Consider the following 10,884-nt stretch of genomic DNA (forward strand, 5'->3'; position numbering starts at 1 on the left):
ACCTTTAAGATTAACCAACTTTATTGTAGCATAAGATTTCGAGAACCACAGCTCTCTTCTTCAGCATCCAACAAAGAGAGCTGTGGCTTTCGAAAGCTTATATTACAATAAAGTTGGTTCGTCCTAAAGTTGCTACTGGACACTTTTACTTTTTGAGTTGGGATTTAGTTTTCACGGCTTGTAGTTTTGTTTTGACCACCTGGAGGCTGGGGGCAACCTTAAGCCTTAGAATGACGATCAACCTGCAAGACTTCAATTCCCGCGCCAGCTTTAGCCGAAGCCGCACTCAAGATGGCGCCCTCCGCAGGTTTCTACGTTGCCCCATAGAGATGGAGAAGTCTAGAGCGACGCAGATCTACCACTTCCGGTAAAAGTGGAAAGCCCCCGCTCGCTCCGTTCTATCCACTCGGTGCCTCAGCATTTTCCTCTGCCTTTTACGACCACCAGAACGGGAACCGAAAGTGATACCAAGGGACAGTCGCTGTTTCCCCACGAAAGCTTCCGTTGTAATAAAATTTTATTAGCCCACAAGGCTGTCCTCTTTGTTTTTGTTTTTCAGAGCCACTCTCAAAATGGCGACCGCGCGCTCCGAAAGCCCCCAATACCCCTCATCCAAGATGGCGCCGTCGCTAATGTTTTGCCCCGCACAACATGGCCGCCCCCTTTCCGTCCTCACTCCTACGGTGGCCTGCGGGGCTCGCTTCCCCGCGCATGCTCAGTGACCTGGCGTCTTTTCCGGCTCCGTGACTAAGCTGCCGCCGGAGCAAGATGGAAGCGCCGTCGCTTGTGCCGCCTCCCGCATTTTGGGCCGCGGGCCCCGCGCCGGGGGAGTTGTACTCGCCCCCATGCCCGGGCAACGGAGCCGGGCTCCAGGCCGCAGAAGGCGGGGGCGTCAACAGAACCATGTAAGAGGGGGGCTTATGACGTCACGCGGGGAAAAAGAGGGGCACTGGTGACGTCACGGGAGAAGTGGGGCGTCATAGGGAGGTCGATCGGAGAATGGCTTAGACCTGGGGAGGGAGAGGGCTTGTTGATGGCCAAATGGAGCCTCCACGCACAGTGACAGTCTGCCTGCAAACTAGAGGGGAAGTTTAGTAGGGTTGCCAGCTCCAGGCTGGTAAATTCCTGGAGATTTGGGGGGGGGGGAGCCTGGGGTTTGGCAAGGGGAGGGACCTCAGTGAGATGTAATGCCATAGAGCCCTACCCTCCCTCCAAAGCAGCCCTTTTCTCCAAGCCCAGTTCGAGGGGCTGCTGTTGAGCCTCAAAGCTCTGTGTGGTTTGCCAACAGTATACTTTAAGGGCCACCTTCTCCGATACAAATCTGCCTGTCATCTTCAGAGGCCAGGCTTCAGGGGCCCCTGCCACGTGAGACTAGACAGGTGGCAACCTGAGAAAGGGCCTTGTTATGTATGTATGCCTGCATCCCTGCCATTAATGTGTTTTGCATTATGTGCTGATCATAACTCTGTGCTAAGGTTGTGTTCTGTATACTGCATAAATCGTGTGAGAGTGTGTTAACTGCTATCCAATGTACTGGGTCAGTGGGGGTTGCCTGTTGCCTGTTGAGAGTATTTGCTTTCACTTTTGGAGCAAGTGTCCTTGGAAGCAAGCTGCGGGTAGCGAGCGGTGTATCTTTTCTCAGAGTCTGAGATGATTTCATTCTGTACTCTGTCTAGCCTAAACTAATCAGTTCCCATGTAACTCTTTGGGGTTTTTGAGCCAGGATGTCAACGGACCCAAAGGGCGGGAGGTTTCCCTAAAACTAGCAGTGCCCTTTTTTGAATGGTCACTTCTCCCAATTGCTACCTTTGTGTGAACACCCTGAACTGTATGGATCTCTAATAAAGTGGCTTCAACTGGAACACCTGTGTGTTAACTGTGGAGAACTTGAAGGGGCCTAGCTGCCAGGGACTGAGAGGCGTTCTCGGTCATGGTGCCAAAACTTTGGCACTCTCTCCCCAGGGAAACTCACCTGCCCCCTCCGCCATCAGGTGAAGACTTTTGTCTCCTGTTTGGTGTTTCCTGAGTGACTGTTATTGGCCTCCTCCCTGGTCTTAGGTGTTATGTGTGTGTATATGTTTTTAATGAATTAAACTTTGTTTTAAATATTATTAAGGTTTTAATGCATTTGATGTTGGGCTGTCTTCTGGGACCCTATTTGAGGGGAAAGGTGGCGTAGAAAAGTTTTATATAAAATAGAGATGTTTTGAGGTGTGACTTGTGAAGGGGTGTGTATCAGAACTGTACTTGAGAGGGAAAAGGGTCTTGATGGAAACTGTGGGGGGGCATTGGTGTAATGCAAGGCTTCACCAGAGGGGGGGGAGGAATTATGCTACGTGTGCCCCCCCCCCACTCAGGCCTAACAGCTTGGCAGGGATGGATGTAAGATGGGACACCTAGAATGACTCTCTGCCGAGAGACAGACCATGTGGTATAGTGGCTAGAGTGTTGGGCTAGGACCCGCTTAGCCACGAACTTCACTGAGTGACCGGGCAGGCAGTTTTCTCTCCTACCTCACAAGATTGTTGTAGGTGCAAAATGGAGGGGGTTGAGAAACATGTACACCACTCTGAGTTCCTTGGAGGAAGGACTGGAGAAAAAATTGGTAGAGTTGTCCTCTGTGTAGGGGTAAGTGCAGTTGTGTTCATTGTTCTCATGGGGCAAGAATTTTTCAGGTCCCTTTGGTGAAATCAACCATGAGTAGGAAAAAAATCCAGGACTGAAGCTTTGGCAAATAGGAAGGTGCTGGCGTAGGAGAGTGGTTTGAGATTGAGAAGGGGGCCGGAGTGAGAGGGGTCTTGGATGCGGTGGCTGGGATGATACTTTGCCTGAAATTCCTGAAAAGTTTAGGGTCTGAGCTTACAGAGTGGATGGGAGCCAGTGTGTGTTGGACTAGGATCTAGGAGACCCGGGTTCGAATTCCCACTCAGCCATGGAAGCGCGCTGGATGACCTTGGGCGAGTCACACACTCTCAGGCTAACCTACCTCACAGGGTTGCTGTGAGAATAAAACAGAGAAGAAAGAACAATATAAGCCCTTTTGGGCATCCCTGGGGGGCAAAAGGCGGGGTAAACATGGAGTGAGTAGATAACTAATTCTGTTCCTCTGTCCTGTTCCTCTAAGGAATCCCATGGTGACGGGCACATCCGTGCTGGGGGTGAAGTTTGACGGCGGAGTGGTCATTGCTGCAGACATGCTGGGCTCCTACGGTTCACTCGCCCGCTTCCGCAACATCTCCAGGGTCATGAAGGTCAACGATAGCACCGTTCTGGGGGCCTCTGGCGATTATGCGGATTTCCAGTACCTCAAGCAGGTCATAGATCAGATGGTGTAAGTTGCTACGATTCCGACTTCTCGGGCTCATGCGCGCTTTGGCTGCTGACATATTTCTGGATGTGCTGGGCTCGTGCATAGATGTGCATACTTGTGGGGTGGCTGCTCTTTCTAGCTCCTGCCCAGCCCCTTTTCCGTCCCCCTCCTCACCACGTTGATTCCCAGTCCAGGGGTCAGATCCTGTGGATCTGGTCCTTCCCTTGGCGCAAGGAGCCTTCCTTGAAAAGCCTTTTGCGAGTCGGGTGCATTTGCTGTTGCTTCCGTTTCCCAGGATCGACGAGGAGCTGCTGGGAGACGGCCACAGCTACAGTCCGAAGGCCATTCACTCCTGGCTGACCCGAGCCATGTACAGCCGCCGGTCCAAGATGAACCCCCTCTGGAACACCGTTGTGATTGGCGGCTACTCCAACGGAGAGGGGTAAGCCTCACTGACAGCACAGAAGTCTCTTGCACGATGCTCGTTTTTGTAACGTACAGTCAGGTTGTCATTCTTATTTTATACGCAAGGATAGGAGAAGAACGTAAGCTGCTTTTCATCCCCTCTGGGAAGATAAGCTGGGTGTAAATGAAGCGAATACATAAGTCACAGTACTAGAACTTGGAGCCACTTGCTGAAGTTCTGGTATTAACCTATAAAGCCCTATGTGGACTGGGACTGGCGGATCTGCGGGACCGCCTCTCCCCATATGAACCCCAGAAGACTCTCCGTTCCAGTGACAAACATCTGTTAAAGATCCCTGGCCCCAGGGAGGCCTGCCTAGCATCGACCTGAGCCAGGGCCTTTTCGGTCCTGGCCCCAGCCTGGTGGAACTCTCTGTCCAATGAGACCAGGGCCCGGCGGGATTTATTATCTTTCCGCCGGGCCTGTAAGACGGAGCTGTTCCACCAGGCATATAGTTGATGCGAGGCGGTGCCCCCTGGCCGGGTGAACATAGCACATGCCCTCTACTAGTGATAATTTCCCTGCCAAAATGCTCTGGAGATGGTTAAAAGGTGGTCGTCTGGATCATTGTGCCACTGTGTATGTGCGTGTATATATAGATGTATTTTAATTATGGTATTTAAATGGCTTTATGGTTTTAAATCGTACAAACTGTGTAATGTAATTTTAAATTTTAATTGTAATCTGCCCTGAGCCTGCTGATGTGGGGAGGGCGGAATATAAAATGAATATAAATAAAGTCATTTGGCTGCAGCTGCCTGGCGGGTGGACGGAAGGCACCCTTCTTCCCGCTGCTAGTCAGCATATGGAATGGGGCAGGAGACGAGGTGTAGAGGACTGTTAAAAAGGATGAGATGGGTCCGGAGGATGGCAGATCTCTCCATTTGTATCCTGCCCTTTGTCCACGTCGCTCAGAGCAATGTACGTAGTTCTCCTCTCCCCTGGTTGTCCTCGCAACAACCTTGTGTGGTAGGCCAAGTGGAGAGCGAGTAACCAAGCGAGCTTCGTTGCCGTTTGCGCACAGATCTCCCCCTGCCTAGTCTGACACGCTTCAGCACTGCACACATCTCAGAAAGGACCTTGCAGAGCTGGAAAAAGTACAGAAGAGGACAACCAAGATGATTCAGAAGTTGGAGTACCTTCCCTGAGGAAAGGCTAGGAAGTCTGGGACTACTCAGTCTAGAAAAGAAGGCTAAGGGGAGACATGATAGAGGTTTACGAAATTAGGCGGGGGGGGGGAGTGGTGTAATGGAATGCTTATCCACGTCTCATTAAGGCTTCCAGCTGTTCAGATTAAAGGTTTTATCTTATTTTCTGAGCAGCGTTCAGACTTTGAAGCGAGACCCGAAAACAGCCTTCGCTCCGTTTGTCAGTACAAAATAATTTATAGGATTCTTCTTGACTCTGAACAGAAGAAGCACCCAATGAAATTGATGAGAAATAGGTTCAGGACGGAGGAAAGGAAGCGGTTCTTTACTCAACCAGTAATTCAGTTGTGAAATTCACTGCTGGGGATGTAGCGATGGGCACAAGCATCGATGGCTTTAAAAGGGGGTTAGACAGATTCATGGAGATCGGGGCATCAGTGGCTGGTAGCCCTGGTGACTAAATTATTATTTATTATATTAGATTTTTAGTCTGCCCTCTCCGCCAGGCGGGCTCAGGGCAGAGTACAACTTTTCAATTTACATAAATACAGTTAAAAACACATAAAACAGTATACAAATAACATTAAAACAACTTTATACAATACAGCTTCTCTTCAGATGGCTACAATAAAATACTGCTTTTCAAGCTCTGGCTCATATGTAAGGTGGTGGACAGATCTTTAGTGTGACCAGTGGGGGCCCAACCTAGCCTCCACCATATGCCTGGCGGAACATCTCTGTCTTACAGGCCCGGCGGAAAGATGATCAATCCCGCCGGGCCCTGGTTTCCTCAGACAGAGAGTTCCCCCAGGTCGGTGCCAGGACCGAAAAGGCCCTGGCTCTGGTCGAGGCCAGGCGGGCCTCCCTTGGGCCAAGAACCACCAACAGTTGCTTATTTGTTGAACGAAGCATCCTCTGGGGTACATATGGGGAGAGGCGGTCCTGCAGAGGGAGCCTCCATATGCAGACGCAGTCAACCTCTGAAGTCCCAGTGCCAGGAGGCAGCTGCAGGGCAAAGCCTCGGCCTCTTTGGCCCGTTTGTCGCCCCCTCAGGGCAACTGGTTTGTCTCATGGGTAAAATAGGATGCTAGACTAGACGGACTACTGGTCTGATCCAGCAGGGTCATTCTGATCTTCTTTTGCGACTGGATGCCAGCAGTATGGAGGCGGAAAGTTCAGAGGCCGTCTGCCCCGTTGTCCCGCCCGCACGGATGGGCTCTTTGCCTTTGTGAGCTTAAGTCATCTGGTCAGCTGGTGCAGGAGACAAGACAAGAGAGGCTTTTGGTTTGTCTCTGCAAGACAGGCTTCTTCGCCCCTTTTCACAGCTACCTTCAGCAGGCAACGGGAAGGAGAGTGGAGCAGCCCAGAAAGGGTTTAGGTCTCGCGCTTGGTTTTAACTGTAGCGCACCTGGGGCAGGAAGGGGCATGAAGTCCAGAGAAATAGGAACCGTGATCAGGCCTTGAGTGAACGGGAGGAGGGGAGAAAGAGGAGGACTGCTTATGAAGCCAAGTTCATCCAGTTTGGAACCAGTTCATTGTAGTGGTTAAGAGCGGCAGGACTGTAATCTGGAGAGCCAGGTTTGATTCCTCACTCCTCCACTTGAAGCCAGCTGGGTGACCTTGGGTCAGTCAGAGCTCTCTCAGCCCCACCCACCTCACAGGGTGTTTGTTGTTGTGGGGATAATAATAACACACTTTGTAACCTGCTCTCAGTGGGCGTTAAGTTGTCCTGGAGGGCAGTATATAAACCAAATGTTGTTGTTATATTATTGTCCAGCATAAAAACAAGACCTTCCTTCTCAGTTTCTTAGGTTACGTCGACATGCTGGGCGTGGCTTACGAAGCTCCTACACTTGCGACCGGATACGGCTCTTACGTAGCACAGGTGAGCCATCTGGGGGCATAGATTTGGCTGAGAAGCAGTGCAGCTTTTCAGGGCTGAGGTCTTTTGGCCACATCCTGCCACCCTTAACAGTCTCCCCCCTCATTGCAGCCGTTGATGAGGGACACCCTGGAGAAGAAGGGTACCTTGTCCAGAGAAGAGGCCCGGGCCCTCCTTGAGCGTTGCATGAAAATCCTCTACTACCGAGACGCTCGCTCGTTCAACAGGGTAAGTTGTTCTGTAGGCCCCCTGCCGGTAGAAAAGGGGAGCGGTGGAAAGGTAGTAAAGGGGTAGTCATCTTAGTCTGTCATAACAAAACAGCAAAAATCTGGTGTTGCCTTAAAGAAGGATATTTATTGTAGTATGAACTTTTCGTCAAATGGATATGAGACGGACGATCTTATTTTTAGGGGGTGGGTTGTGGCAGAGGAGGAGTTATGGGCACAGTGAGCAATTTCAAGACGGTCATTGAAAGCAAACGCACTGGGCAGGGAATAAGAAGGGTGCCTCTGTTGCAGTACGAGCTGATCAGCGTGACGGAGAAAGGTGTGGAAATAGAAGGGCCGCTCACCTCTGACACCAACTGGGATATAGCACATCTCGTCAGGTAAGCACCTGCTCTTTTGACCAGCTTTTGAAAAATGGATCCCAGCGTTTGCCACAACCAGCAGACCTGTTACCTGCCGACCCGACCTCTCTTTCAGGGGTTGTGTGTATGTTCTCCAGTGATCTAGAAAGAGTCTTGTTAGGCTGAGCGGCCTGCAAAAAATACAGCTTGGCCACCCCTGCTGTCTAGTAACTTCTCTGTCACTAGTAGAGTTGGGCACAGACCGGAAAATGGACCAAAATGTATCATGGACCGGGCCGGTTCAGCATTCGCGAACTGGCGGGTTGTGGGACGCCTGTTTTCCATGGACTTTTTGCCGGTCTGTTGGTCCAGTTGATCCCTGTTGGCAAGCGGCGCTGGGAGCGCTTTAACATTTAAATCCCCCCCTTGCTCCAGCTGACTGGCTGGAGCAAGCTGACAGTCAGCTGGAGCGAGGGGTAGGGGGGTTAGAGGGCTCCCAGCACTGGCCTGGACCAACGAACCAGTCGGTTCGCAAACCAGTGCTGGACCGTGAAAAGTCCGTAGTCCATGAAACATCACAGACCCACAGCCTGTGGGTTTTTCCCGGTCCGTACCCACCTGTGGTCACTAGAGAACATCCAATCCCGGTGTCAGGGCTTCTTGAAATCCGCTCCTGTTGGGATTAGCAGTACATCTACCAGTTCCAGCCATTATCCTAGTGCTCCTGAACTACATGTCCGTTGAAGGGGGAAGACGTTCTTCCACTGGGCCAAGCCCCAGAACGGGCTGCGAATCTTCTCCCTGGCATGCATTTTTGTGACTGGTATTTGCATTGGAAGGGATGCAAGACATTTTGGGAATTTGGCTGAAAGTGAGAGAAAGGTAAAACGGGAAAGGAGCTTCTCCCCTTCCCGTGTCTCTCTTGCTCTAGTGTATGGCGATGGGTACATATGTGTGCGCATGTGAGCCCATGGAAAGAGAGACTGTTTTCCCCAGGAGCAAGCAAGGGGTGCCTGAAAGCTCACCTTGCCATGGGCTCTTGTCCTAATCCTCCTTCGGCAATTAAAATTTCTTTTCACTTGGAAGGTCTGAACTGTTTCATAAATCTTTCTGGGCAATATGCAGGGTACTCCAGGGTAAAATCAACATTGATAATTTAAAATACAAGGACATAAACTTTTTGGATTTATTTTCAAAATCATGTATTTCCAAACTCTCTCGTTCCGGTTGGCCTGATCTTTCTTATTTCTCCCCCCAGCGGCTTTTAATGAAGTGGAAGAAACGGAAGGGCCTGCAGTGGCTCCCTCTCTGCGGAGATGTCCTCCAAAGCTGTTCGATGCATGACCTGTGGCCGTGCCTGGATGTCTTTTTGTAAACAAAATAAACAAGGTTGCAAACCCCCCAAAATAAGGTGGGGATGCTTAACCCAAAGGCTTGGTTTACTTGGATTAAAACCTCTGTTATAGGAGCCTGAGGTGATGCAACTGAAAAGCAGCACGGAGCACTGACCGTTGATGCCGAGACACCGTGCAGGCTCTAAAGTTGTGCAGGAGCATTTCCAAAGGCTCTGTACAAACACACCACACTCCCGTCACTCACCTTATTTCTGAAACAACATAAGTAGGCCTTCTCCAGGCAGTGATGTTGCAGCCGGGGCTTAGTTCGTGTGTTCTCCCTCCTCGCTGCACACAGGGATTGTAGCACTTCAGAAGTGGAGGGAGAGCCAGTAGGGACCAGTTCGTTGTAGTGGTTAAGAGCGGCAGGACTCTAATCTGGAGAGCCGGGTTTGATTCCCCACTCCTCCGCTTGAAGCCAGCTGGGTGACCTTGGGGCCATCACAGCTCTCTCAGAGTTCTCTCAGCCCCCCACCCACCTCACAGGGTGATTGTTGTGGGGATAATAGTGACACACTGTAAACTGCTGTGAATGGGCGTTAAGTTGTCCTGACGGGTGGTATATAAATCGAATGTTGTTATTTATGTTATTAAGAGTTCTTCCTCAAGTCAAGAAGTTTTGGTTAGAGGGAAAGGCCAGTACAGTTGGCAGAGTGACTGACCTAACCCCCCCTTCCAGATGCATGGTGTTGCTTTTTAGCCCACAGTCCCTGGCTTGTAGTGTTCCCAGGATTAGGCCATGTCTCATTTCTCAACCCTGAGCTAATGGCACTCCTCCGCTTGAAGCCAGCTGGGTGACTTTGGGTCAGTCACAGCTCTTCCAGAGCTCTCTCAGCCCCACCCACCTCACAGGGTGATTGTTGTGAGGATAATAACAATTGTAACAGAGCCCATTAAAAAAAAACGGGCCTTAGAAAACGGAGTGCAGGAATACTGGTCTTCTCACTGTGGCAGCATGCTCCAGAGGGACGTGCTGCCTCGTCTGGACTTCCCACCGCCACAGTGCCCTCCAGAGGAAGGCTCGCCTCACCTGGCCTTCCCACTGCAGTGGCACCCTCCGGAGAGACAGGCCACCTTGCCTGGGCTATCTGCTGTGATGGCGGCCGCTGGAGGCCATATTGGCAACAACTCAGTTTTTAGTAATAACATTTGATTTATATACCGCCCTTCAGGACAACTTAATACCCACTCAGAGCTGTTTACAAGTATGCCCTTATTATCCCCACAATAAAACACCCTGTGCGGTGGGTGGGGCTGAGAGAGCTCTGAGAGAGCTGTGACTGACCCAAGGTCACCCAGCTGGCTTCAAGTGGAGTGGGTGCGCAGGTGCACCAGGATAAAAAGTGAGTCGTCATCAATATGGCTTTCCTTTTATAAAGAAAGATACTCTGTTAACTGCTCTGAGTAGGTGTCAAGTTGTCCTGAAGGGCAGTATATAAATCGAATGGTACTGTAAGAGTCTTTCAGGATGGATTTCCTTGCACGTGAATAAACACCTCTGTTTCCAGTGCATTTTGAAAATAAGGAAAGATTTGTCGGGTGAGACACTGGAACTTCCTCCAGGACGCTGCCTGGACTTTGCAGTTTCTTTTCTCCCTTTCCTCTAACACTCTCACAGTTAGTAGGCTCTCGATCTTTTCTGATCCAGAGGAATTAGCCATGTTAGTCTGTAGTAGCAAAATAGTAGAGTCCAGTAGCCTCTTTAAGACTGACTGACGTTATTGTAGCATAAGCTTTCGAGAGCCACAGCTCTCTTCTTCAGATGCATGCTTCGTCATGCATCTGGCAGAGAGCTGTGGCTCTTGAAAACTTATGCTACAATAATGTTGGTTAGTCTTAAAGGTGCTACTAGTCTTCTCTGAGGCATGCTCATGTCTTCCCCCACTTTTTTGTGGGCTAATGGGAAAAGTCACACTTTTTTGCATACACGAGACCACCTTTGTGTGACAGAGACCTCCTCTGTGGGTGGCTTACTCTGGCATTGGTGTGGAGCAGTCAGTTTATCGTATGTCCCAGTTGGGTATGGAAGGGTTGAGTAGCCAGTTGGCAGCGCTGGATTTTTAGGCTCGTGCAAGACAGGACTGGACCACCGGCTGCTCCCTGTTGAGCTGCTTCC

General features: G+C 50.6%; 1 protein-coding gene across 1 annotated transcript; it reads left to right on the forward strand.

The window, feature by feature from the left end:
* The first annotated feature begins 733 nt into the window (after window positions 1–733).
* On the forward strand, window positions 734–8,799 carry PSMB4 (proteasome 20S subunit beta 4). The gene is made up of 7 exons (XM_054982521.1): window positions 734–905; window positions 3,125–3,331; window positions 3,606–3,752; window positions 6,728–6,809; window positions 6,918–7,034; window positions 7,325–7,413; window positions 8,633–8,799. Exons 1-7 carry the CDS (start codon window positions 769–771, stop codon window positions 8,640–8,642), a joined length of 789 nt encoding a protein of 262 aa, XP_054838496.1. The 5' UTR covers window positions 734–768; the 3' UTR covers window positions 8,643–8,799.
* Window positions 8,800–10,884: the final 2,085 nt, after the last annotated feature.

This window comes from Eublepharis macularius, chromosome 1 (genome assembly GCF_028583425.1).
Source record: "Eublepharis macularius isolate TG4126 chromosome 1, MPM_Emac_v1.0, whole genome shotgun sequence".
NCBI lineage: Eukaryota > Metazoa > Chordata > Lepidosauria > Squamata > Eublepharidae > Eublepharis > Eublepharis macularius.

What these genes read in the sequence shown, in the direction of transcription:
- PSMB4 (XM_054982521.1), top strand. Translation starts at nt 769, where the DNA reads ATGGAAGCGCCGTCGCTTGTGCCGCCTCCCGCATTTTGGGCCGCGGGC. An exon ending in CAGGTCATAGATCAGATGGT is followed by an intron (nt 3,332 to 3,605) that starts GTAAGTTGCTAC and finishes TCCGTTTCCCAG; the next exon opens with GATCGACGAGGAGCTGCTGG. An exon ending in GGCTACTCCAACGGAGAGGG is followed by an intron (nt 3,753 to 6,727) that starts GTAAGCCTCACT and finishes CTTCCTTCTCAG; the next exon opens with TTTCTTAGGTTACGTCGACA.